General features: G+C 40.7%; 1 protein-coding gene across 5 annotated transcripts; it reads right to left on the reverse strand.

The window, feature by feature from the left end:
- On the reverse strand, positions 1–27371 carry LOC123984003 (semaphorin-4G-like). 5 transcript variants are annotated; one of them, XR_006828347.1, is made up of 16 exons: positions 27081–27371; positions 21457–21755; positions 14326–14474; positions 13149–13211; positions 12930–13028; positions 12580–12673; positions 12392–12505; positions 11191–11345; positions 10110–10285; positions 8619–8763; positions 7585–7807; positions 5990–6105; positions 5748–5902; positions 5291–5349; positions 2340–4784; positions 1–986 (listed from the first exon to the last, which is right to left on the reverse strand). XR_006828347.1 is itself a non-coding variant. In XM_046070557.1 (15 exons), the coding sequence occupies exons 2-15, from the start codon at positions 21653–21655 to the stop codon at positions 3775–3777; spliced, it is 2757 nt and encodes a 918-aa protein (XP_045926513.1). In that variant the 5' UTR covers positions 21656–21755; positions 27081–27371; the 3' UTR covers positions 1–3774. The 5 variants fall into 5 exon arrangements, 2 of the variants coding, with proteins under 2 accessions (XP_045926513.1, XP_045926514.1); XR_006828345.1 differs by having other exon boundaries at positions 1–2191; XR_006828346.1 differs by having other exon boundaries at positions 2022–4784.
- Between the last annotated feature and the right edge of the window lie 511 nt (positions 27372–27882).

Genomic DNA, 27882 nt, shown 5'->3' on the forward strand with positions numbered 1-27882 from the left:
TTGAAGTACAAAGTTTTATTTGAATTATGAATGAAATGTGAAAGAACCCACTGACAAGTTATTCTTTGTGTTAGTTTAGTAAAATAATTTGATTTGCTGTGTTCCCAAGCATGGTGTAACATGCAAAGATCGATCAAAACCAATATGTAGACATTACAGTGACAGAAAAGCTGAATGATCCCTAATAAATAGGTAATAGTGAGTAGTAAATTGGTGAAATTTTCCTCCCATTAGTAGGTTATAAATGTTAAATTCTGTGGTGCTGGTTCAGCCTCTGCATGCTTTTGGCTACCATGCATCTATTTATCACATTATGTGCAACACAGTCAACTTGTGACTCTCCCATTTGTCAGGGATGGTGTCTCACAAGTGGCACTTAAACAGCAACATTGACAATCACTTCCAAACACAATGTACAAAAGTTACAAAATAAATACCCTTCTTTTTTTAAATCATTTTCTTGTTGTTTTGCAGTAAAATAGGCTCACAAAGTCATTTTAAACATCATTTGTGGCACATTTCATTAATTTTAAGATGAGTTAGCCTTGTTATTTCCTGGAATTTAAAGGAAACTCCCCCCCCCCCTAGCAGTGTTGAAACATAATTCATGCAGCAAGTGTGAGTAAAAGGTCATTACATTGAGTTTGGTGTAACAAGTTTGCATCAAACTGGGGAGAGGACGCTCTCTGCACACAAAGAGCTGCTGTCTGAAGAACAAACGTTGCTTCGTAAGACACTGCAGCCAACAATTTTCATTTCAGTGGTGGGGAATCAGAGCTGTAGGTGCAGAGAGTCTCGTGCTGTAGCCCTTATCCAGCCTCTCTTTCTCTTCTAGCTCTGCTGGTTCACTAATGATGGTGAATTTCATTTCACTGCTCATTAAAAGAACATCTTTGCAGCCGGTCGTGCCATCTGACGCTGCTTGGGAGACGATATCCCCGGGAATGAAATTAAGAGAAATTCAAACTGACCTGTGCTCATCAGACCTGCAAATAAGAGATACAGAGAGATTTATTTCTAACTTGCTTTGGCAATGTAAACGTCTGTTTCTCATGCCAATAAAGCACCTCTGAATTAAATGGAGAAAAAGAGTGGGGAAATATTTAGGCAAACAGTATGTGCCAGCAATGTGTCTCTGATTTTTAGACTCTGCTACCTACCTACTGTATATGAGGTCTGGGCTTTTTCAAACACAGCTCAAAGTATTTACATATTAACAACACTGGTATTAAGTGTTCGTGCAGGAATATGGAATGATGACTTGAAATAAAACCCCTGACGTTGTTTTCACCTTGTCTTGTGCTTTGAAATGAGGTCAAAGGGCTTTAATGAAGGCTTTTAATGTGCAAAGTGTGCAGCTATGTCCTTCTCCTTTCATGTCTTTGATCAGTGCCACTGACTAGAAAGCTTAGCTCTTCAAGCGAACCACAGCAGCATGTGCAGTATCTCACACCCTGACATCACAGGCCTGTTAGATTCAATCAAATGTCCTGTTATGCAAGTGTGCCAAAGGATCGCTTCCTATGGAGGAATTGCTCGACTATACGTGCATATAAGCGTACGGTGTATGCTTGAGATGCTATTTTGTCATACAGTAATACAATACAAAACCCCAGTCTGAGCCAGAGGGTATGGGAAAATAATTGGGAGCTTGAGAGTGCTTCATACTGTAAATCTCTGGGGGGATCTCTAACTCTTTTCTCCCTCCTTCTGCAGTAAGGTCAGACTTTGTCATAAGACGAGTGTTTAATTAATGCTGCCCTCTGACAGGAGAACCACAGTGAGATGCATCAAGAGGACGATGATAAGGAAAATAAACAGTGTAATACTGAATTGAATGATAATGCCCAAACTAGTCTCAAGACAAAGTTGTCAGCCTGATTTCTAAAAATTAAGCATTTGTGTTTGTTTTAATATATTCCACGGTTGGGCTTCTCTCATAAATGAAATCTGCTGTTGGATTGTTAATTTGTCTGTGGTGATTCAGTATATCTGTGAATCAGACTACAGCAGATGTTTACCTTTGGGGATCTCGAACAAAAACTTCAGGGAATCTTGTCGAGGAATGGTGCCAGACAGATAACCATACACTCAGGTGGATAGCACAAGAACGTGATGCATGGAGGTGGATTGTAAGGTATGCATTGGACACCAACAGGCGTGAGCTCACGGAATGATGGATGGATGGAAACTGTAAGATAACAATGTGCTCAGTGTGTGTATCATAGACTAAAACATGGTGACCACGCACTCTTAACTCCACGATCTATTTCCTTAAGTACTTGTTTGGCAAAGTGCCTGTGTAGGGGATGTGTTGGCAAGATACAAAAATGATTTACCTAGGATGCTTTTGGCGAACGCGGTGCCCCACAGTCTTTCATTCTGTGTTATAGTCTCATGCAAGGGTGTCACTCAGCAGTGGATTCAGGCTAAGCTGAGACACAGTCAGTGTTTTCCTTCAAATCCGCTTGTGTCAAACAAGGTCCAGCAGACACAGCTGCAGCTCTTCATACTGAGAAACAGCCAATCAAAGAGCTCCTCTGGCCTGCTGCTTCTTGACAGGTTGAAGTGTCAAATTCCATAATGGCATCCATTAACTTTCCCAAAGCGCTTTAAAACTGGCATTTAAAGTGCATTAAAATCATTAATACTGTCACATTTCATATAAACTATTCATATTAACAATTTCATATTAACAATTGGTGAAATAATCACTATTTAATATTTCTTCATTTATGTAAAGGTTAAACAACATTAATTCTTTGTTTATTCTTTAATATCTTATGAATTTGTAGGAATTGCAGACAAAATTGAAACGTTACAACCAAGGCCAACATAAGGCAAGTTTTACCATTTATGATGGATTATGAGCCTCAGCTGCAAATGTAAATTAGGACTAAGAACAGTAATGTTTATTTGTTTTTGCAAGCATTTTGATAATAATTAAAAGTATATCTGCATATTACATAGTTATTACAAAATTGCGGCAGTTAAAGTTTATTGAATTTTAACCCCACATATGTCATGTAATTTTCATATAGAAACAATGTTATAAATGAAGAAATCTTTAATTTGGTTATTTACTTAACTCCAAATAATTTTTAATAGTGATTAGTTCACCATTTTTAATTGATGACTCGTTTAAAGTGGTGTGTGCCATCATGAGTTACTGTGCATTGTTTTGTGTTTGTTGGTAATTGCAATTGGTTAGGTCTGTATTAAAAGTGAATACATTGCAATCCAAATTCCCTCGCTCACCACGTCCATGTCCCTCAATATTTATACTGTGTGAATGTCATGTTTAAAAATGCATAGGCCATCTGTGCACTTGTCAGTGCAAACAAACTTTGGCTAGCTGCCCGCCAGTTGAAATTAAGCCAAATATGGCCGCCACAAGTCTTCACGTGTAATTCTATGAAGTGATCAGAGGTCTTTCAGCAGCTGAGATCTCAGCCCTGATACTAAGTTCAGACCACAGACTGACTGCACACATCCTTCTGGGCAGTATTGAACTGAGGTAGATTACACTTTTATTCCATTTCATGCTCGATTCTCACTTTATGTACTGGGAAATTTGGGATTTAAGGTTGACTAACGGGTCAGAGGTTCAAAAAGCAGGAATGTATCATTGTGGACTAAAAAGAAAATCCAAAGTAAACAATGTAGATAAGAATCTCTCATTGCTTTAGTCCCCAACAATGAGTTTTATGAGAGGCACTTCAGCACCAGGTACAAACACAACAGTCCTCCCACCACAGGGGGAGCTACAACTCTCTACACAGAGCTCTCATCCGGCCTGGGCAGCAGCTGAGTGTGTTTCCTCTTCTCTAAGATCCTGTTGAGCTCCTCAGCGAAGGAGTAGCAGAGCGGCGACGTGTTTTCAGAGTCGCTCTGCCTCAGCAGCACGTAGCTGTTGCCATTCATCCTCCTAAGGACGCTGGGCAACGTGGCCGACAGCCCATTGGGGAAGTCACACATTGGAGAGGAAAGTTGCGGAGTCGGTGGGAGAGGAGGAGCTGGGGGAGGAGGCTCCTTATTGGGTGATGGGTGACCCTCACCAGGGACGATCTGGAGGAAGCCTCCGTCCTGGATGTCACCGTTATGCTGCTTTGAAACTCCATTACAAACGCCATTGCTGTTACAGTGGCTCGAGATTGTCTTCAGCTCCATGTGGGAGGAGTTTCTGTGCTGTTTTCTGTTCCCGTTGTGCCTCTTACTGTTTGGGTAGGCAGCAGCTGCAGCGCGTAATGAGTACTTCCCTCTGTTGCCCACTCTCAGGCAGAAGCCCACATAGACCAGGACCACGGTGAGGACTACACACAGACCTCCTAGGATGGTGATGAGGGACAGGTACATGGCCTCCATGTTCCTGGGGGAGAGCAGCTCTGAGTGGGGGAGAAGGGGGGCAGGGGGCGGTGGCAGGTGCCTCTCGGAGGAGGGACGCTCAGCGGGTGCCGGCAGGGTGGCGAAGAGAGTGTAAGTGTCTTCAGTTGGCTCAACAGGCGGGGGAGGTGGCAGGTCCAGGTGGATGGTGACATTGTAGGTAACCATGGCGACTTTGATAGTGTTCTCAACAGCATAGCAGGTGTATAGCCCGCTCTGGTCCTGCCGGGCCTCGATGATCAGCAGACCGTCAGTGCCGGATCTGAAGCCAGAGTTGAGGCCGTAGCCCTGCAGCTCGCTGCCATCCAAAGTCCAGAGGGGCATCGCCAGGTTGGAGCTGAGTTCACACTGTAGCAGCACGTCATCACCCACCCGCACAGAGCGGCTCCGCACGACAATGTCTGAAACAGGCATAGCAATAGTGAGAAAGTCTAACAAAGTTTACAGGAAAACTCACAAATTAGCCTCTGACTCATTTTATATGTTAATTGCTTAAATTTATCAAACACTGTCCAAAGTTGTTGAGGCATAAGCTCAAATTATATATCTTTTAATTCCTGCCATCATATTGTCTTCTACAGAGAAAGAACAATGGAGGGTGGGGGGAGAAGATGTAACATTTTATCAGATTGAAATTGTGAGGAGTGAGAAGGCATTTGCCTGCCTTTGAATATCAAACAGATTTCTCTCCAGAGATGGCAAAAATGTGATTAAAGAAGGGTGGGGAGGATTTTGCTAACGCAGTGTGCATTAGCTACTTTCAAAGAAGCCGTCATGCCATCTGATGACAACTATGCATCTTTCGAGTCCTTCCTAACATTCTATATTTTTAGCCTCCCTTTCTTCAATCCCTGCGTTGAGAGCAAACTTTCTTTTTTTTAAAGCAGCACGTGAGAATTCTGCATACCATCTTGTGTGTTCTCACATCCCCAGCTGCCATGCGGGATGTCCTGTATTAAAGTGGATCTATGAAGAGAAAAGAAACATAACAATATGCATATTAGTGTAAAGAATAAACACATATACTGACATTTTTATTTCTTCCTGTTTCTATTTTTCTTTTGCATTCTGCTCCATTCATACATCTTAAATCAGTCATTCCCTCCATAACAGCTTTCTACTGGGTGACTGAATCGATCCAGATTAATCAGTACACTTTAAGTACACAGCTGCATGCTATGTTTACAATCACAGCTAGTATCAAGTTTTCAGCCAGCGCAGTGATTATGCAACAGTTCTGCGAGCTGACACTGTGACAGGGCACGGTGATACTTGAAATCAATCAAGTCTAACACACGATAGGGCACCTGCAGCACTTTAATCACCTGATCAAATCACACACACACACACCCTTCGGCACCCACCTGTCTGCGTGTGCCATTATGTCCACACACTGGGCTCCGTTCCAAGCACAATGAGGGTCCCTGGCAAAAATGCAGTCGTAGCAGGAAGTGTATCTGTGACAGTTAGAGAGAGGAAGCTGCACCACGCCTGATGGAGAGCCCACGTACACACTCATCTGGGGGGAAGAGAGAGGATTTAAATACTGTATGACGGTGATTACTCCTTAAAATGTGTGTGTGCATGTGATGGTCAAACACACTACCTGTTTTTCAGATACGAGTACATTGTTAACAGGCTGTGGTTCCTCAAACACTTGAAGCTCCTCGATAATGTGCAGCAGACCCTTGACTTCTACAGCTTTATGTAACCAGCCTTCGTCTAAGTGACACGTACAAAGAGGAGAAACATTAGCATTTAAGGACCATTCAAACACACAGAAGCCTGAACAACAAACTGAATGTTACATGTGTTTCTGTCAGGTGTTTGCAAAGTTCCTACGAGTTCCTACCTTTCAGGCAGCCAATGTTTTTTTTTTATTCATTTCAGTATGCAATATAAATGAACTTTTAAACACTAATCGCTCTACTGTTTCTATATTTAGATTTATATATTTATCTTCATGTAATCACCAAAATACGAGGGCAAATTCCTCATATGTGCCTAGCAATAAACCTGATTCTAAGTTAAGATAGCCAATCCACTTTTTTGCCTTTATTTCTTATCATAGTTACATATATCGAAGAAGGTATAGGTATCTAAGATTTTTGTGACTACTTGTCACTTCAGAACATATTTGTATTTGGAAAATTTGTATGTTGTTATCACACGTTAAGGTCATACAGTTCAAACAGTTTATGTATATTTGGAATAGTGCATTATAGGTGGACTATGCTAAGGTTATTTTTAGTGCTAGAAAACAAGAATACATATATTGTCATTTGCCATTGGATTTTCATTCCTGTCCCATCTCGCTCCCACAAAAAAAAATTCCTGTCCCATCCCAATCCCCAAAGAATGACTCCCATCCTGTTCCAATACAAAACAAATCTGAGGGTAGCAACAGTTTATTCATCTTAGAAATGCATATTTATATATAAAAAAACGGACCTGTGATTTCTGTTGCCTTTTTTCCTGTCCTTTCCCAGTCCCATGATGAATAGTAAAAAACTCCCATCCTGCAGGATTCCCAAAAAAATGACAGCCTCTAATGTCTGTGTGCCCTTGACCTCAACCTTCGATGGATAGGCAGCCTCTAATGTATATCTTCAAATCTTTTTGCCTGCCTCATGGATTTTCAGTGGACCATGAGTCAAAACTAAGATACTTCGCAGACTACCTTGTCTAGGAACTTGAAACATGGTTTGCAGCTGACTCAAAATTACATGTAATAACTCATGTGACAAGATGGGTTTCCATTACTGAACAGGTTTCTGTTTGTGATTTTCATGTCCAGTGAAATGAATGGAAAACATGAGCTGCCAAGAGAAGCGGGAAGACATATCTAAAAGTATATGCAACTAGTAACTGTTACAGGTAGCCTGGTCATTTGACAACAGGACTCAAGGAAGTCACTGCACTCAGCCAAGAAATAATTACACATATAACCACAATGAATTTTGTAAGATTTTGTAACCTTTGGAGTAAGCCACTCCCCCTGTTTCCGGTGTTTGTGCTAAGCTAAGCTAAATGTCTCCTGGCAGTACTGTTTCTTCATATTTAGCATACAAACATGAGAGTTCATCAATCTTCTGATTTAACTCACTGAAAGAAAGCAAATAAACATATTTCCCAAAATGTCAAACTATTCCATTGTCTGATTACACAATTAATACCTGACGACGATTAATTCATACACACCTGTGCCCATGTATAATACATGGTATGTTTGTCCATCTAAGCCTTGGATCATGTGTACAGCCATGTGTGTGTAGTCTGTGGTCCTCCTGAACAAAAGTGGGCGTCCATCTGAAGGTCGGACCTGCTGGGACATCAGAGGATGCCTCCTGACAAAGTTCAGTACATCATCAGGCAGGGAGGTGGAGACGTTTATGTCCCTGGCCCTCAGAGCGTCAGTTATACACTGCAGGAAAGGAAGCCAAAGAGAGCGATTAGAGGAGGGATGATGAGTAAATAACAAGGCACAATGTGGGCTGCAGGGAGCAAAGAGACATTTTTGGCTCATTTGTAAAAAAGTTCTCTGTAAATACAGACGGATAGTGGAAGGCAGAGAGGATGTCACGAGGCTTAGTGAGATGGTCTGCAGGGACAATTAAGGGATCAAGAAGAAAACGCGAGCCTGTGGAAGACTGACTCTGGAAAAAAATACAACTTTTGGCCGACAACTGAGCCTGTGTACGCTCAGCCGGCATGTGCTGACATGCGGGGGACTCAGCTCTCTCTGCACCTGACTAAGGGAACAATTTCACTCTCTTTGTCCTTTTCAAATGACTCCAGCCAGCTCCTCTAAGAGGCTTTCACGCTCCCAAGTTAAAACCCCTGACCGTTTCTCCTTTCCATTTAATAGCAATATTAAAATTAAGTCCTGCAAAGTGTTGCAGTGACACTACAGTGGATAATGTCTGCTCCTGCTAACGATGCCACAGCCCTGGCTGGCACACTAAACCATTGTCGCCAAAGCTATGGGCTGGAGTTGATCACCATGGAAATGGGTTTCAGTGACATAAGCGAGTTGTGTTGAGTCTCATCCTCAAGGCTGCCACTCATCCTCTGCATCGTTTTCTCTCCATCTATTTTTCTGTTTCCTCCCTTCATGCATCTTTACTTACATCATTTCATCTACTGTCTGTTGGCGGCTTTCTGGTGTTTTTTTCTATGCTTTAAGAGGCTGAGAGGGCAGCAGCGCCTGTATTTGTGTGTGCATGTGTGTTTACCGTTCCAGGTCGTGGGTCAGGGATCTTTCCAGTGTATTCCTTCCACTTAGAGCCAGAGTCCTGGTTCTCCATGTAGGGTCCTTGAAAGGCCTCTTGGACCTCAGAGAGAGAAAACCGACACACCGCAGACGCCTTCACATTTTTCCTAAAGGCAGCAGCACATACACACACAGAGTGAGAAAAAGACCAGAGCACAGGCCACGAACAAAAACAGTCGTAAACCCAGTGTTGCCATAGGGACAGCAGTAGAAGTACAGTAGATCAGTGGCTTTAACCTAGCTGAAAAGATGGAGAGACAAATGAGAGGAAAGCACAGTTGAGCGGGGAGGGGATGAGAACTGTGAGAGATAGCACAACGCTGATTAGAACTCATATATCTCTGAGAAGAGTAGGAGGGAAGTTGGAGAGAACTACAAAATGGTTTCAAAGAGATGTAGTAGGAGTAAGAGACAGGAGAGGTGGAGCTCAAGTGGAGACAGACAGAATATAATCAGTGTATTTATGCTTTCCCCACAACAAAACATTTTGCTTAGCATAACATCCACTTCTCAGCTGATACATCCATGCAGTAAATAAACCGTGTTTAAAAGTGCCTCAAAGGGCAATTACAGTTATAATCAGATTACAGATACAGTTATAAAGATTTTTCTGACATCAAACCCCATTTTTGACACTACTAATTGCAATAGCCATTTGATGTATTAACATTCAGTAATTATCTCTCTGTACAGTAGGTTTTTTGTGGCGCAATTTTATCTACTTGACCATGGTTTGCTCTCTTTACATCGTGTCACAGCTATATTAAGTTACTGGTAACGCAAACCCAACATTTCCACAGCCAAACCATGGGGTGGCTATTACTGTAGAGCAGCCACAGGAAATGTGTTTGTCTCTGACATTAGCTAGCCGCAGATGTTCATACTGAACAAGATAGCAGTCATTTTCTGCATTTTTCCTTTACTGGATCATTTAAAATTTTTGCAAGGAAGTAATGGAATAAGAGGGAACAGACACAGGGTAACCAATTTCACTGTGCCTAATGGGAAACTACTTGTGTCATGTTCAGAATGAAATCAGATTGTGTTTAATTATTTTTCACCGACTTCTTTATTTTAACAACGTGAGTTTGTTTTGCTGCACTACAGCAACAACAGATTCACTAGCTCTGTTGTATTTCTGCCAATGTTGCTGCTCAATGAGTGGCTGCTCTATTATTAAACCGCACTTGCTGTTATTGGTAACGGTAACCACAGGTGTCGTCAAATCCACCAGGACTGAAATCTTTAAATTCTTTTAAGCCCGTCTAAATTTGCATTTTTAATTAATATTCTTTTCTTTTCCTCTAGCCCACCTCTTTAATCTCGTTCCTTTCTTCTTTGACTGTTTGAATGTATCGATTGCTGCCTTTCATCTTTTTCACACTCATTTGCATTTGCATCCTTAAAGTCTCCGTCAGCCGTTGATCTTGACAACACTCGAGTTCCCACTCACCACTCCAGGCCGAAGATGCCGTAGAAGAGCGTGTCCTGTGGCTTGTGACCGGGTACGATGAACACACTGCGCAGCACGTTGAAGTGGAAGTCGTACTCAGGCAGAGTACATGTCACTCTGGCCTTGAGGAAGGACGTCCACCGTTTCTGAAGAGTTAAACGGCCTCCTCTGTCCCCCTGAGAACAGAAGTGGAGGAGAAAGGAGAAACAGACGAGGAGGAGGGATGAGAGAGGTTCATATGAGGATAAATGACATAACAGACTGAACACTCTGCTCGAGGTGGAGCACATGGGGAAGTGAACCTCCTAGAGAGCAACAGATGGCAAGGGGAAGCCATTACGATAGAAGGTTATATAAGGTTATATATTCATTAAGGTTATGGCTTCCCAAAGGTAAGACTCTCCACTCTAATCTACAGGTTTGTGTATGAGAATGAGTGTTTTTGTCCCTCAGCAGACTGCAGCATGCAAACCTAATGGTTGAAAAGATTTTGACAGGTTCACAATGGAAAAGCTTGACTCAAGGCCACAGTTCTTTTGGAAATCCAGCAACACGGCATCATCTTGCCCTTTGATTTTAACTTAAACGTATTCAGCCTGTGGCAAATTGCAAATGTCACACATTTCACCGCAAGGCATTTCTATTAAGATGAAAAAACAAATATGCTGCCAAGCTTTCAAGGAGAGAACTTGGACTTCATTTTATGGTGCCACAGTAGAAAACAACAGGGTTATTACACTGTACAATTGGCTCTCACTATTCTTAACCCCTTCCTGGGCAGCAGGAAATGTAAATCATTCACATTTTACAGAGCACATGATGCTTAACAGTCTGTCTCTCCCCTGCAGTCATCTATCCTTCTCACACAGAACCCCACTGACTCTGCAATGCATCCATCAACTACACAGTCTGCTCCTCTAATCACACTGGGGCCTTGTTACAAACACATTCCCCATCCAGCAACTCATCTATTATAGCACCCTCCCCTATCATCAACCAAGACTCCAATCAAGCTAGTCTGACGCAAGGCTTCACTCCACTTGTAAATCATATCATGCATCTTTTTTTATTTTGCACTCACTTTACAAACCCGAGCCACTCGTGCCACCCTGCTGTGGCTGTAGGTTGTCGTCTGCTCCTGGCTCCTCTCGTTGAAGAAGAAGTAGATCTTATCATCATCACCGGTGCTGCTGCCCAAACTCTCCCTCACCAAGGTCGAGCCCACAAAGTCTGCCTCTGTATGGGGGAGAAAAAGATAGACTATGTTTTTTTTCTTTCCTGATAAATGAATCTAACAAAATTGTTTCCACCTCATGTGAAGTAATTAATCATCGACAGCCTTTACATCCATGGAGTCCTATTTAGATAACCAGCTGACATGAGCCTTTGATACCCTGAATATGGGTATATTAGTTACCAAAACCTGTCTACCAGAGGTGTCTTACTTAAACACAAAACAGTAAAATGGTGTGATAATCGCCTTTAATTGAGCTGTTGGCTACTTGTAAAAGGAGGGGGCAGAAATAGCAATCCTAATACGAACACAGTTTGTACATGATGATAAAAATAAAAAGTGACAGGAGAAGATGTTTATATGCTTCAGTTATCTGCAACACAATATGAGTCATTTCAACCCCAAACCAGTTTTCTGGAGGAACACATTCTGTGAGGGTATAGGCACAGCAGTGCTTTGAGCTAAATGCTATTGTCAGCATGCTAGCACACCGATGTTTAGCCATAAACCAAAGTATCAATCAACATGAAATTTCGACCTGGTGATGGTGCCAGATTAAAAAAGTCAAGGGATCACCAAAATGATTGCAATTAATCCTGAGGGAATGTGTGTACTAAAGTTCATGTCAATCCATCCAAAACTTGTTTAGACATTTCAGTCAAAACTACAAATATAAACCTCATTGTGGCACTAGAGGAAAAGTCAGGGGATCACTGAAGTCATTAGGATTCATCCTCTGGGACTATGAATGTCTGTACAAAATTTTGTGTGAATCCAAAAAATTGTTGAGATATTTTAGTCTGGACCAAAGTGTAGGACCAACAGACTGGGACTAAAAACAGAATTGTCAATGCATGTAAAACTAAGTTGTAATACTTTAAGAATGAGTGGAGCTGATGCAAAGTAAAATAATGCATTGTCGATCCACTGGTGCTGATAAAGAATCAGTGTGTGGGTTTCTGTGGGTACATGAGCAGATGATATGCAGTGACCACCCTGCCACCTAAACTTGCTATAGGGCTTTTATCATTCCAGGAGATCAACTTACCATTCAGCCAGCGTGTTGGGGCATCTTCTGTCTTCAGTGTGGGAGACGGAGAGTTGCGGCGGATATCTGGAAAGCTCCTAAACTCATACTGGGAAGCTGTATACATCTGCTGGTCTAGGGGAAAACACAATTAATTAGCTTCTTCAGGTATTTAGTAAAGCTCTGGAAGTGACTGTTGAAGGGCTTACCGATGAGGAGGGCAGTGTAGCCTGTTGTTGGGCCATATGGACATTTGTCTCTGCCCTCTTCAGGCTGAGAAGACATCACAAACCTTTCCTCATCCTATACAGCACAAAAAATTGGGGTAAAGAGGAGGACATTTAGTTAGAGGAAAGACATTCACAGAATCAAACATAAAACAGAATGTGAAATAATATCAGCACTTTTTCACTGCTATGTTCACATCTATGGACCAAGAAATTGGTTCTGTAAATGCAACAACCAAACAGATTGCACTTACACCCATATAGTAAGAAATTAAATGCTAAATGCATTTAACAGCACTGGAAGGGCTGCTATGTGTTTTGCATTGACATACTATGTATGCACAGAGCGGACTGAAGGCATGAGTCCCACACATGTAGAGATGAGTCGAGTTGAACCTCTGGAGGAAGCGGATATGATTAAAACACTCCGTCTGCATAAGGAAGAGAAAGCCGGAAAGACATTACAATGAGGGAATATCAATGCATGGGAGAGAATGAAATACAAAAACATGAAAAAGAGGGAGAGGGAAAAAGAATAACTAAATGCCTACCTTATTGTCTTTTCCCTTGAGCCGACATTGAAGTTTTTGCTCGTGGGAGGCCTCCCACTCAATCTAATCCACACCACAAAACATACAGTAAGACAGAAAGAGCACACAACAAGTTGGATGGTTTCATATAGCAAAATATCACAGATCTGACATTAGATAACTGGAGAGAAGTATCTTTCTGCTTTAATAATTCAAACCATTGCAGCATATGAATTTACTGTGTTGTTAAATAAAATCATATTCTTTTTAACTCTCTGAACACATTTGTATTTACAGCAGTATTCGGAGGTGTGGTTGCAAAGCAGTGTTACACACACACCAGCAATTATATGTGACATACACCAATGCTGTATTAACAGAATTAGCTCAGCTTACAAAAACAGCTTAATGTCAGGTTGTCACCAGGTAACACACAGAGCAGCGACAGGTTAAAGAGGGTTTTCAGCTTCTATGGGTACTTAAACGAACGGTCAACTTTAACATTATCCTGCAACATGCTATAGCTTGAGGGCTTGACTAAATGACGGCAACACTGCTGAAAATACACTTTAGCCTCTTCAACTCCACAGATCCTTTGTTGGGACCATCATTGCAAACTTTTGTTGGACTGAAAGGGCAGTTCAACATAGAAACTTTTCTAGATATACCACAGACGTTAGACTGAAACACAGGGTGTACATGTACAGGTACATGTGCATAAAACAATTAACGCATTTAAAAATTTTGTCTTTGGCAGAGTTTGTAAGCTTTAACTTGAAAAGTAGGCTAGATACTGCTAACACTGAGGTAGATAGTATGATCATTTCTGCATTAATTAAGAACTACTTCTGTGTCTACATGCTTCAAAATGACAAAAACATGAATTCTGTATCTATTTAGAGTTATAGTGAGAAGATACAGTACTAAGTTTGTCATTTTTCCCCATTAACATGTAAGTTTATTCAGCAAGATGCTCCTGTGGTGTAACTGTGAATTATTGTGCAGAAACTAATATGACTGCTACACACACACAAATACACAAGAGGTGATGAGGGAATAAATACTTTTGCCTCAAAATGAAATATTGTTGCCTCCGAAAAGTTCCTGTGTTGTGGAGTTCAAATGAAGCTGTGGAAGAGTTAAAGATGTGGCAGCTGAGGCACACAACACACAGCAACACAGACACAAACAAACTCACAGTGAGAGCAGGGCTGGCTGAGATGTCAGAGGCATTGAGAGCGAATACAGCCCCCCGGGCCCCGACATAGAGACGCTGACTGTCAGCCTCCAGCAACATGGTGCTGTAGTTGACTGCAGAGGACTGGAAACGTCTGCAGCCCTGGAGACCTGAGGAGGAACAGGGGAGGACAGGAGAGGAGAGGGATTGGTTGTTAATGAATGTAACCTTCTGTAAGCCCCTGACTGCTTCTGCTCAACATCTATTTAGCAAAACAGCTCCCAATTTCCATAAAAACAAAAACAAAACCACAGACATTCATACACCACACAAGGTCTTCAGTGGCTGAGTCGGTGATAACCAGTATAATAATGGCACTTCAATAGAGATTGGGGAAGTTTTAGAGATGGCACACTCAAAATCAGTGGGCACAAAAAAAAACACCCAGATGACAACAACCCAGTTTTACCTTCTTTTGTTGCTGCACTTCCTCAGATAATTCCATTCATGTCCCCTGTTTGTTTATTAGACAATATAAATGGTTGAAAAGCCTGATTCTCATTTGTAAGGCTAAACTCATTACCACCTGGTCATATCTTAGTACACTTCCCACTGCTGCTATTGATTGTGGTCTGTCTGTACCATGGGAACAACTGTGGGCTAACAAATAACACTTTTCAGGGACAAAGCATCCTCAGTTCACATTCATATTTTCTCAAATACTCCAAGAATCTACTAATTTATCCTCTGCGGCACCACTGTACTGATAACTACATACATAACTACATCATCTATCATCATTTATGGTCATCAGGATTTTAATGTGATAGTCTGAATAAAAATTATGAAAAAATCCACACTGGTGAATATTTGTACAACACATTTCTCTGAATGTATTCAGAAAGCCCACAGTTATTGCCATCAGGGTGTTTCATGTTAAAAGAACAAGAGTGAGCACTTTTTCAATCAAACCTGACAGTCTGAGAATAACGGAGAAAGAGAAATCTGTTCTGTCTTCTGTGATGGATTTCTTGCTTATCGAACGTTGGTTCAAAGAGGTAAAAAGGCCTTACTCTTTGATTCTGAGGGATTCCTTTTAAAATTGGAAGGCGCTTTTAGGATAGAAAATTGTTCTATTAAAATCTATTTTCTGTAGCTGCAGAGAAAAAAAATCTCTTTACAAGATCTTATTTCTGTCTAGTCAGAAATAAGAAACGTACAAACACAAAATTGGAAAAGCATGATGCATTAAATAAATAAACTACTTTTTGACAGCAGCAGTGTTTTAGGATAGAAATTTTCTTTAAGACTGTTTATCTACAGACTTTCTCTTGCTCATTTTCAGTAATGAAGTGATTAGTCAACTACTGATTAGCTGGATTGATTAATTCAAATGAATGAATTATAAAATGTGAGAGAATTGTGAACAAGGCAAGGGTCTACAGCAAAATGCTAATGTTAGCATGGCAACATGCTCACAATGCTAATATGCTGATACTGAGCAGGTATAATGTATACCATGTTCGTCATTTTTGTTTAGTGTGTTAGCATGCTAACATTTGCTTATTAGCGCACAAAGTACAGCTGAGGCTAATAGGAATGTCATTAGCTTTCCAGGTATTTATTCGTAAACCAAAGTATTAAAAATTTAAATTTTGGTCAGATGGCTATATGAATATTCAGACATCACTGAGGGGACTATATATACTGTATACAACCTTTATTTATCTTGCCTTTATCTGGTAGTCTCACTGAGATCAAGATCTTAGGTGGGTGCTTATTATTATTATTATTATTATTATTATTAGCAAAGAAAAACAAACATAACCAGAGAAACAAAAGTCATAAAATACAAAGAACATAGTCAGACATTACAAAAACAAATACAGCAGCAGTGAGCTGATGAATTCACTATGAGGTATGACTTGTCAGAATACCTCTCTACTGTCAGAGATAAAAAGCAGAGGCAGCTCCTAACCAACTACAGGCTTAGTGACCACGAACCTGCCTGTAAAACATTCAATGAGATAAGAAACATTTACTTTAACAAGTTCAACTCTGTAATCTCAGATTTCTCCCAATAGAAGGAGACAGGGCATATCTTGCTGCACAAAATCAAAATGTATCAACATGCCACAACCTGAGGGACAGCGAGTCAACTACGCACACGCATGCATTCACACACACACACACACACACACACACACACACACACACACACACACACACACACACACACACACACAAACATATACATACACGTACATTCATTAAAATGTTGCAATGGTTTTATAGTTTTCACTTATTTGTACATTTGTACAAAAATTTTACTTATCTGTATATATTTTTAATAGCACAATTCTTCATCCAATGTACATATTTTTATTTCACACCTGCTTTGGCAAAGTAAACTTCTGATTCCTATGCCAATAAAGCCCCACTGCATTGAACTAAACATGAATGTCATGACAATGCTTCCAAAAGTTTCACAAATACATTATTAATATATATCATAAATATATTTCACTACAAAGATCAACCTCATGGTGGCACTAGAGGAAAACTCAGGGTCATCAAAGTCAAAGATATTTCAGTCTGGACCAAAGTGGTGGACTAACTGAACAGCAGACCATTGCCATACACAGAGCCCTGCTGCTAGTGTAGCTAAAAGTGGCACAGATTTGGTGGTTCCAGCTTCACAAACATAAGGATTTTGAAATGAAATGAAATTACAACTCCAATCTGGACGATAATAAGCCAGGGATTATGTTTATCCGACACAACTTTGCTGAGGGAGAAGAAAATAATGAAAAGAGGCCCGACACAACGTCAAATTTCAGAGATCCACTTCTACTTAATGTGGGTTTCTGTGGTTTGAGGTTTCTTTGCTTTCTGTATTTGTCCCCTGTCCAGTTTTCCAGGCTATATTGGGATGCATCTGTTTGACAGGACAAGATACTAATGAGGTTCACTCCTACGAACACTCAGGAAAGAGACATACTGTACTGTACAACACACACACACACACACACACACACACACACACACACACACATATATATATATATATGCACGCACTACCAAGACATGTTATGAAGTCACTCTCTGCAGTCACGAGATTCTGGGAAGTTATGCAACTTATAAACATACAATCTATCAGAGTCCACTTGGCTTAGGTAAACATGACACCGCTGACACAGACACAGAGAACTTCTAGGCATGTTATAGCCACAACAATATCTCTACAAAGAGAAACAACTGTGATGTGAGCAAACAGCATGGTCCATTGTGAAGAAATTACAGCTAAGTTGGAGGTTAATGTCCAATTAAAATATCTGACATGACTAATGTGGGGCAGCTTTTACTATCAGCCTCTCACACCAACTAGGGAGTACAGTAGCTCAACATGACCAAACAGAAAATTGTCAAACGTACTGCATTCTATGCCAATCCACTTCCCCCCTGAAGACTGCATAGTTATCAAGTAAGCCGTCATTAAGATTCCTATCAGCTGCTGCAAAACACAATCCACTCGGCTCACTTCAGCAGCAAGCAGCAGCAACAGCAGCAGCAGCAGCAGCAGCAGCAGCAGCAGTCAGTTCCCATCTCAGACTGCTCTTGGGTGATCAGGTGTCTACTTTTCCTCCCTCATTCTCAGCAGGAGGAAGAAGAGTATTACCTGTATGGGATTTTCGGAACAATAAGTTTTCCTGCGTGATACGAGTGTCTCATTGTGAGTGTAGACAATGCATTACAGCAGAGACAATGCCTTGAGTTTCCTCAGTGTAATCCAAGCATTAGGACACACAATGGCTGACAGCTGGAGCCAGGTACCTGAAAACAACCTCTGTGAGAGTGTGACGCAGCAGAGGGGAAAATATATTAACTATATGTGACAGCACATTTTAGCCTTGGCTTACAAGATTGTGCGAGAAGAGACACGTTTGATTAACCTGTTCCTAGCAATTTCATTAGTACATGCATTTTACTCCTTAGACCTAACACACAAACCATTTTGGCATCATTTTGTAAGACTAATTCAGTGCACTGAAGATGGGCTGTACTGTGTAGAAAAGGTCAGTTATCACGTCTGAGTTATCCACCAGATGGATTCCTTCTCTTTTCATTTGAGATGGTTACATTGTAGACATCAGGGCCAAATGACCAAGACACTGTGATGTGAGGAGAAGAACTCCATAGAAAGTCAGCAACTTATCATTGTTCAGATTGGTTTGCACTATATAGGTATTTGACATAATTAACAATAATTATTCAATTTGCTGACACTTTTATCCAAAACTACTTTCAGTTGCTATATATGTCAGAGGTCACACACCTCTGGAGCAACTATTGACATCTCAAACCAGTTGGTTCTCATGAACAGCTGCCTCATACTCCAGATAGTTTCCCTTAGGGCTGGACAATGAAACAATAACAATAATTATCGTGATATATTTTTTTTCAAGAACAATATAACGAATGTTCAATAAATATTCAATAAATGGTTGATTTTATTCACTTGAATCTTAAACAAATTAGGACTTCATTTTTTATTGAGATGTTTATTTTGTTGAGGAAAAATGACTGAAAAAAGCTTTTACTTGAACTTACTGCATATTTGTTGACAAAGATTTTATCATAATTGTTTTGAATGATGATCCACTGTTTGACCTCAAGTGTTGACCAAAGAGTTTCAACCACATTTAACCATCAGGTTTCTTCAACTTTCACTCAGGAGCAAAAATCAGCCTTTAAACTCGAAAGAAAGAACAATTTAATACTTATCGTGATAATTATTGATATAAAAAAGATATGAAACTTTTAATAGTGATAACATTTTTGGCATATCGTCCAGCCCTAGTTTACCTCTAGATTGCAATTCAATTGTCCACCTATCTGAGCCATCACTATCACAGTCACTCTTAAATGCCACTTTTTCAAGTGCAGGAATGATGATGTTGCTGCACACAGCACTTGAGGGGTCATCTGATAGTTTCAAAATGTGTGAAAATAAACAGATGATAACTAGGATAACAGCCAAAACCTGTATTTTCAATTGAAGCACTGTGTCATACTACCAGTTACAAGTGTGACCTTTTACAAATTTACACCTCTTATGAGCAAAAAAATTTACGCAGGAGTATAACTCTCAAAAAATATCAGTAGTAGACCCTTAAAAGAATATACAGTATGTGATATGATATGATAATTCTATCTGTTAATTAAGGTGTTTTAGTTACTTCTTTTTGTAGTAGTCTGAGGGAGACATATTCTTCCAGATGTGCAAGCAGGAATTAAACTAATCTGGTCATGTGACCTTTCACACTAGTCACATGATATTGATCCATTTTAATCAAGACAATCTATACTTTCATTTAAAAGTTGAATTTCTTGCCCAAAGCCACCGGTGCAACTTTTAGAGCTTCAGAAATAAAATGAAAAGAGGCAATTGTGAACGGTGGGATTTAAAGTGTTAATTCCGTAGGGAAAGAAAAACAGTGAGCGAAGCCCAGATGATATTATTTACTGAGCAAACACTCAGCTGATCAGCAAAGTACAGAGTGTTCAGGGACACGCACGCATGCACACTAGCTGAACCTCAAGGCGTTTGGACCGTGTGTGCCTTACATACAGTTCCTGACAGGCTGAAATCAGTGAGTGAAATAAAAAGATATCTAGATGTGACATCAATTTTCATTCTTTTAAAACCTGCTTTATCTCTGTTTTGCCAGATTTTGGACTTTAATGTTCTCAAAACTGAACTGAATTTTTCTTCACCTTCTTTATGAGAAAACGTTGCAATGAGGAGAGAACACAAAGGTGCTTGTGTGCATGCATGCGTGATTTAACTATACCCCACACAGGTTTGGAAGCTTTGCCTTCAGGTTGCTAAGAAACACACAGATTTAAGGGATTAGTGGTGAGTTTGCATATCGATGTCTTCTCATCAGGAGGAGGGAAGCAGAAGAAACAAAGACTAGAGGTAATGGCAAGGTGAAGGGATTAAAAGAGGGCAGTGCAACCAGGAAAAGGAAGAACAGAAGACAAAAATGAGTAAAAGAGACAAAGCTCAGGTAGAGAGATGGATGAGAGAGTGATGGGGTAGCAGACAAGGAGAACAGTCATGTAGGAGGACCTGTGGGCCGGCTTGAGTGCAAACAGATTATTTACAGAAACTGAGATAAAGGTATCAAGAGAGGCTCATAGCAAGAGGAGTAACGGGGGTAAAAAAGATAGATAATGAGTGTAAGTAGGTGATGTATTGTGAGAAAGACAACTGTTTAGAAAAGGAGAAGAGGAAAGGAGGGATATTGTTCTACAAGTAGATCTTATAAAGGGTATTTGGCGGCAAGTCAAAGTGGAGACGTGAGAACATTTCTTTCACACATCTGTGTATCAACAAATAAATTCCAGGATCAGATAAAAACTGTAAAGAGATACACACACTTGCCCACACATGCACAAAAGAAAAATGCTGTATACGGCAGTCCTGCACCATACTACAACAGTTGTCATGGTTACGGTGCTTCTCAACTACCTACAGTGGTGTCAGTCTCCCTGGATGCTCCGCAGGGATCCAAGAGTAAGAATTTCACTTATCTGCCACTGTCTCTCTAGCACCTCAGGCTACATGCCATCACTCACACAAGGTAAATGAAAAATAATCACACTGATAAAAAAATACACAATAAAAAATCATGGTTTTACACAAGAAGCGGGTGTAAGAACTACCAGAGGCAAGTGGTTTTATGCGCAAGTTGGTGTGCACACAAATGACACTGAGAAGAGTGGAAAGAGAGCGAGGCAAAAGCGAAAAGAGCTGTGTCAGTAGAGAGGAGAAAGAACGAGGGAAGGAAAGTTAAGAAAACAGACGTCACCGGCAATACAACAATAAGAGAGACTGAACAGATAAAGAGTTTCTTTCCAAATGGAAATATTCCCTGTTTAAAGAAACCTGTTATAGAACAGCTGCCAGCCTGAATGGAAAGCCCTGCATTAATAACTGAGTTATGAGTCTTCTTAAGGTGTTCAATGTCTGAGGCTCAAATGATTTTGACTTTTGACAATTTCACATGAATGGGATGCACCACAAACTGTTCAAAAACACAGATTTTAGCGCAAAACCCTGTGTGTGCTTGTTTCCGTGCTTACCGCTCCTCAACACGGTGATGCGTGGAGTCACATCCAGGTCCAGGGGCGTCCTGAACGGGTAGGCGGCCACCGCACACACACAGCAGCTCAGCACCAGGAGCCGCGCCACAGAGGATCGAGCTCCCTGCATCTCCACCGAGCGTCTCGTGGTGCACACACTCTCCGACCAGGGTATATACACATGCGCTCCCACAAACATATTCACCCTACCACTAACATAAACCCCTGCACACACACACACCCACGCACTCACACAAACACTGGCAGGCAGGCAGGCAGGTATAGCCTCTTTCACCGTGCTGTAGAAATAAAACACATACAAAACCAGCAGATTTAGTAGTCATGTCTACACTAGAAGAAACATAAAATGCCGTACGTGAGGGCATATGACGGAAAATGTCACCTCAAAAGGTCAGAGGAGAAGCTGAAAAAGAAGGAAAGCTGGTGAATTTGAGCGGCACAGTTCAAACACATTAAGCAAGCTGATGTGGAGGATTTCACAAGGATGACGACAGAGATATGAAAGACACACAAAGTGGATTCGCTCAATAAAATATTTGGGGGCTTTTGTAGATCAACGGCGCCCTGTATGACCGGGCCAGCTTTCCATGTTGCAAAGTCTTGCAGTCTGTAGTGTGTGAGCAGCAGCTGCAGAGTCCAAACACATGAATGACAACCCCATTAGCAAAACAAATGACTGTCAAACAGAGCTAGGTGCCGATATCACGAGCAAACACGTGGGGATTAAATGGCGGTGTGGAGCAATCCAGACCAATAAGGTGTGAAACCTGTTCAAACAGGAGGTGAGGGATTGTGGGATTGTGAAATATGATCATTTTTAAGATGTGTGTGTTGTGATATGAATGCCAATGTTGTTCCGGCAGAACAAAACCCTCTATTGGGAGGAGGGGAGTGAGGAGATGGTGTGTGTGTGTGTGTGTGTGTGTGTGTGTTACTATCACATGCACCAGTGCACACACCAACCACACTGAATCCGGAGCATCACCAACAACCAACAATATTATCCAGTTGGATCTCTCTTTTTCTATGTCTCTCTTTCAAACACACACACGAACACACACACACACAATCTCTCTATCTTTAAATACTCCACTTCTTGTCTTTAAAATGTAAACAGTTGCACTCTTTAGCGCTTTCCTTTCACAAAGCATGCCCTTAGCACCCTAAAGAGCTGAACACCCAGGTAGCCTGCTTCCTCCTTCTGTCATATGCGCGCACACACACACACACACACGCATGCACACATGATAACACAAATCTATTTACACACACAAAAAAAAGAGCAGAAAAGTTAAGCCATTAGCGCAATCGTTTGTGACTGCACTCTTACAGATAGTCCCAGCAGTCCCTCAGGGCTGACACCATGACAACGGCTGGCTTGAGAGTTGAATAATGTAACAGTCGAACAGCAGTATGCAGGTGTGGATCAGAGAGCTACTCTAGTAACTGTGATTTTAAAAGTAGGTAGTAACTCGTAAAACGGGGAAGCACAGGCTTATAGAAGTACTCTTAGCACTTTAAACTGTGATATTATACCCTTGTTCTAGCCACTGTTCACACCCACAGGACAATTAGCAGAATGTAAGACTGCCAGTACTATGGAAAGTTACATGATTATAGTCACAGCGCCCTGCTATATAATATATAGAATATAACTGAAACCTTAAAATGAAGATACGGTTATTCTATTTATATAGTTTTTTATGTTTGAAAAGGACCACAGAGGTGGTTTTGTGTGTTTTAGCCCATTAACAAATCAGATACTTATATACATTATTGCTGTACATTTTCCAAAACAAACATGAAACAACAAAAACATGTTAAGATAAATCTTTCTACAGTCCACTCATTTCCCTATGATATAAACTGAGCAGGGAGACGTGAAACCTACAGTAGACTTATTTCAAATCTATACATCACGCTAAACATTTACTCTTCTTCCTCTAAAATTGCACATGCGAGTAATGAATGTTTTGCAAATTAAACCTTTGTTGGGCCAGCTGCCAGAAAGTATCGCAGTCACATGTTATGTTGTCAAAAAATATAAACACAAAGAGGATAAGAACAAAAAGGATAACAACAATGAACTAACATGAATGTCCTAGAAAAGGTAAAAGGAATTTGTTTAGTGCTGAAACAATTAATTTATTAGGCGATCAACAGAAAATGAATCATCAACCATTTTGATATGGTTATGGTTTGATATTAATCATTTTTGAGTCATTTCTCTAGAAAAAATTACATTTGCTTGTTCCAGCTTCTCCAATGAGGACGAGGAGGAGGAGGAGTGATGATTTGCTGCTGTTCTCTGTTTTATATCATTAGTATTAGTACCTTTGGATTGTGGAATTTCACTTTGGGCTCTAACAACTTTTGATGGGCACATTTCACTATTTTATGTCTAAACGATTAAACAGTTCATTGTAATATAATCGACAGATTAATCTAAAGTGAAAATGATCTACATCTGTAAGTTTCTTGCCTTAAAAATATGACTTTTCAGTAGCTGACTCAAAAGTCTTGGATGTCAGAGTTTCACACTGGAAAAGAAGAGTTTTGAAAATCCGTCCCTGGTGGCAAATTTATTACTTTGACAGAAAGGAAGTTTGAGATAAAATTGAAGTCTTTTTACAAAGGGATATTTCTACTGTACAGAATTTAAACGGCTGGAAGGTTGGAAACCAATCCAAATGTTTTTGAAATAAGATGAAAAACCACCATATATTCTCCCAGGAGTGGAGAAATAACTTTTATAACTTTTAGCTCCTGACATGTAGCTGTACGGGAAATGCTACTTTTTCACTAGTGTTAACTACTTTTTGTAGGTTTTTACAGCTCTGTCTTGTCCAAACACACTTTGGGGACACCGCTCATTTCTGTCATACATTCTCTCTCAGGATGTGCTGCCTTTCCTGAGGCCTGTCAAACACGGTACATGTGTGTCAATTGCCCTCCTAGCCTTGTCTAAGCTGGCCTTAAAAGGTGGCAGGGGAGATGCACTGAGGGGCTCTATATAAGTCATTTATCTGGCGCATGCACACCAAAATCACTCAATGGACTGTCACGGTGTAAATCCTTTCATTCAGTTTGTCAGTCAGTCTGTCAGTCCGTCCGTCACAGTGGTCTTGATGTGGTCTTATGATCCAGAGAGGAAGAAGAGTCTGACTGACAGATAGAGAAAGAAAATATGAAAGAGGGGAGAGAAAGCAGCAGGCAGGGAGGTAAAATGTCATCAAAAAGTCCAGCGGCGCAAACCAAAGAGCCAGTAATTGTGACATTCCCGATTCTCTGTCATCTAAAACCCATTACTGCCAACTTGCTCTGGGCACCCCGGACCCCCTAAATGCAGAAGCTTTCAATTGTTAATTGGCCACTGAGCACCCCAGTCAAAACTTTGAGAAAATGTAGAAAGAGACATGTTGAAAATAAGATGAGGCTGACCCAGAGGAAATTACAGCGTCTCTACTACTCACGACCTAACCTCCCTAATCTGTCTTCCTCCTGATCTTGCTGCCAGCTCTCAGTCCCATGACATTCACTCACGGAAATGGATTGTATCAGGCAATTATAAAGTGTCTATAAACCCGCCTGAATAGAAGAGATTGGAGGACCGCGGTGACAGCTCCATCAACACATAACAATTGTCCCAGAGGACTTGAAACTCTCTGTTTTTGAGTTGGGTGTGTGTGTGTGTGTGTGAGTGTGTGTGTGTGTGTGTGAGTGAGTGAGAGAGATAAATGGTAAAAAGGTTTCAGTGAAAGCCATTGAGCTGCGCTTCAACTGAGAGACAGACTGCTTTAAAACACTCTTGTTTCACAGACAGACAAAAGGAAGCCAACTGTACTGAACTCTGTTTGTTCTGTAGCTTTATACTGTGTACCGTCACTTCATGAATATAACACTGGGATCTTTAAACTGACCTTTCACACTGGATTTATTCTGACAATGCGACAAAAGGGACAAAACTGTGTGTGGTCAGTGTATTAATGAAATGTTGTTTACCGTTATTTATCCTTGAGCATAACACACACACTCACAGCTCATATGTGTTATTTGTGAGAATCTTTCCACTATGCAGCAGCTTCACTCCGGGTTAAATGGCAGTTCAAATGTGGCAATGGTTTATAGCCTAAGTCTAAAATTCCACTAAACATGATCAATCTCATTTAAGAAAACGGGAGGCTTAAGGTCAATTCAGGCATGTCTTAAAATGGTCTTATAAACGGTTACAGTACGTAACCTGAAATCCCAAATTTGGCTCTAAGGGTTTCACAATCTGTTCAGCATACGACACTGTTTGGCCCTCGCTTCGGTGAGGACAAAGGGAAAAACGTCAGGCAGAACAGTGGAGGAATCCCTCTTCCAAGGCGGACAGACATGCAATAGATGATGTGTGTACAAATAAAAATAACAATAGTATAATTGCAATACAGTGAAACAGAAATATTAGGTAAATAGACTGCATAATATAATAATATTGCATACACATACAGTATGACTGCAGTGTCGCCAGCAGAAAAAATCCTTTCATTGATATGTCACACTGACTTTACACTGTGCCAATGAGAGGCTGCAGAAGACTATGGAGTAACTCAAAACTAAAAGCATCTGTGCCGTCAAAAGTACGATTATAAATTTGAATAAAACCAAAATTTGAATAAGGTTTGAGTTGAAAACCAGCTAACCTATACCGTTTGGAGAATGGGGTGAAATATAAAGCAACAGGAAGAGAATATCAAGCACTTTTTACATGATAATAACATATTACCACATCTTTGCATATCTTACAAGCGTTTCCTTTCACTACACCATTCCATTACATCGTAAATATTAAAGGCTAAACAGGTAAGATGCCTGGGTTCACAGGGTGTGTGCCTAAAATGATTAGATCACTGTTACAAAGACCATCAGCTTGGATAGAAGATGGCTGATTACCCATCATAAACAAATCAATATGCTCTTAAAGCACCTCCAGCATCATTAATGTGTGTTTACAGCTCATCAGAGTTGTTCAGTTGGCATCTTGTGACATGTTTAACATATGAATCACCGACTGCAGCTTTACTTTGCTGCCCAGTTCGTCAACATCCCCCGCGGATATCTGACGTATTGAAAGTCGCTCCACACAAGTGCAGCCCCATATGAGTTATAACGCAGTAATGCAGTAAAATTAGGCTAGAAGGCACACAATAAAGGCTCAATGGGTGTTTTAAATACATCAATTAACCAAGTTTACACACGTTCGTGCTGTCAGTAGCCTACTTGACACAGGTGAAGATATCCTACACCTGTCTGAACTGGGCTACTATAGAGGAGCAAGTATCCAATAATGACACGTAAATTATCACATAATTTTAAGAGGATATTAAATACTAATATCACAGGGAAACTCTTAAGTCTGTAGGTCAACTGCAAAATTGTCATAAAGATAAGAAGAGATTACATATAACCATACTACACAACAACAATCACTGTGTGGTTATTGAAGAAATAGGCTACTACACCACAATAAAACAAACATATCAAGACAAACTCACTATTAAGTAGCCTAAAGGTATTTTTGTAGGTTGAGCAAGGGTCGTGTAATTTCCAACGTGTCTTACCTGAATCACGTAAACATTCCTCGAAGAGCAGGATATGTGTTTCCGTGAGCTCAATATAATCCAGCTGGACTTTAAACGCCTATACTCACAGTCAAACACACAAACACCCACTGAATAACACACAGCACTAACGCTGGGACTGACTCGAGGCTCCTCTCTCCACTCATTTGCCGTCACAGGTGGCCCGCCCTCCCACAACGCTTCACTTGCTTGTGGGGTTTTTTCTCCATACACCAACCTCTGAATCTGGTAGTCCGGTCCTTTTTTCATCCAGGTCGTTATTATTTGATGATGAGACGGCTCCTGGTTCGTTGTCTCACTTCACGAGCCCCAGCCCTTCGCAGGGACAGTTAGCCTACAGTTATGAGTCAAAGTGAAAAAGGTGCACGGATGCAACCTGTCCCATTCAATGCTGCAATGCGGCGTCACACTGACACCTGGCGTGCTCTGAGGGAATTACACACAACCAGGTGCGCTGGCTGTAGGAAGTATTATAAATTTAATTTCTTAATTTTTAATTGCGAAAGTTTGCACGATTGGCTGCTGCCTCACACTTACTTGCATGTTTTCACTGTTCCATCATGTATACACCATATTCATATCATACCTCTAGCTGTTTATTGTGTACATAATGTCTTACTGTTAGCATTACTTGTACTTATACCTGCACTGCCTACTGTAACTGCTAGACATGTACGTGTGTGTGTGTGTGTGTGTGTGTGTGTGTGTGTGTGTGTGTGTATATATATATATATATATATATATATATATATATATATACTGTTATGTATATGCTTTGTAC

Source organism: Micropterus dolomieu, linkage group LG15 (genome assembly GCF_021292245.1).
Source record: "Micropterus dolomieu isolate WLL.071019.BEF.003 ecotype Adirondacks linkage group LG15, ASM2129224v1, whole genome shotgun sequence".
NCBI classification, from domain to species: domain Eukaryota; kingdom Metazoa; phylum Chordata; class Actinopteri; order Centrarchiformes; family Centrarchidae; genus Micropterus; species Micropterus dolomieu.